Here is a 685-nt window from a genome sequence, read left to right as displayed (position 1 = left end):
GAAGCAGACGGCGCGGAAGGCGACGGGCGGCAAGGCGCCCCGCAAGCAGCTGGCCACCAAGGCTGCCCGCAAGAGCGCGCCGGCCACGGGCGGCGTCAAGAAGCCGCACCGCTACCGGCCCGGCACGGTGGCGCTGCGCGAGATCCGCCGCTACCAGAAGTCCACGGAGCTGCTGATCCGCAAGCTGCCCTTCCAGCGCCTGGTGCGCGAGATCGCGCAGGACTTCAAGACCGACCTGCGCTTCCAGAGCTCGGCCGTCATGGCGCTGCAGGAGGCCAGCGAGGCCTACCTGGTGGGGCTCTTCGAGGACACCAACCTGTGCGCCATCCACGCCAAGCGCGTCACCATCATGCCCAAGGACATCCAGCTGGCCCGCCGCATCCGCGGAGAGCGCGCCTGAGCTCCCTGCCGCAGCCCTTCCCGGCCGGGCAGTGAAGCAACCCACGCAGACCCAAAGGCTCTTTTAAGAGCCACTACATTTCACAGTGAAAGAGCTGTTGCGCTATTGCCGAACGTGAACGGTTGACTTAACTGGGGAAAAAAGACTGCAGAGATACAGATATATGGGTACTGTACCTCATTGAAGTTCATGTTTATCAATCCAACTGTATTTAGTCACAATGGTTGTTTGGCAGGCGCTACATTAAGCTGTGGAGCTGCTTGGAAACGTATTTCCCTTATTTGA

At 60.9% G+C, this 685-nt stretch overlaps 1 protein-coding gene across 1 annotated transcript in view; it reads left to right on the top strand.

The window, feature by feature from the left end:
• The window catches only part of LOC102042069 (histone H3), a 5173-nt gene extending 4697 nt beyond the window's left edge, over positions 1-476 (top strand). The window contains exon 2 of the mRNA XM_014307373.2: positions 5-476. Coding sequence (XP_014162848.1) covers positions 5-400 — 396 coding nt within the window. The 3' untranslated portion in view covers positions 401-476. The remainder of the gene's footprint in view (positions 1-4) is intronic.
• Positions 477-685: the final 209 nt, after the last annotated feature.

Source organism: Geospiza fortis, unplaced genomic scaffold (assembly GCF_000277835.1).
Source record: "Geospiza fortis unplaced genomic scaffold, GeoFor_1.0 scaffold173, whole genome shotgun sequence".
NCBI lineage: Eukaryota > Metazoa > Chordata > Aves > Passeriformes > Thraupidae > Geospiza > Geospiza fortis.
The sequence above is the reverse complement of the archived record's forward strand: the minus strand, read 5'-3'. Positions and strand labels throughout refer to the sequence as shown.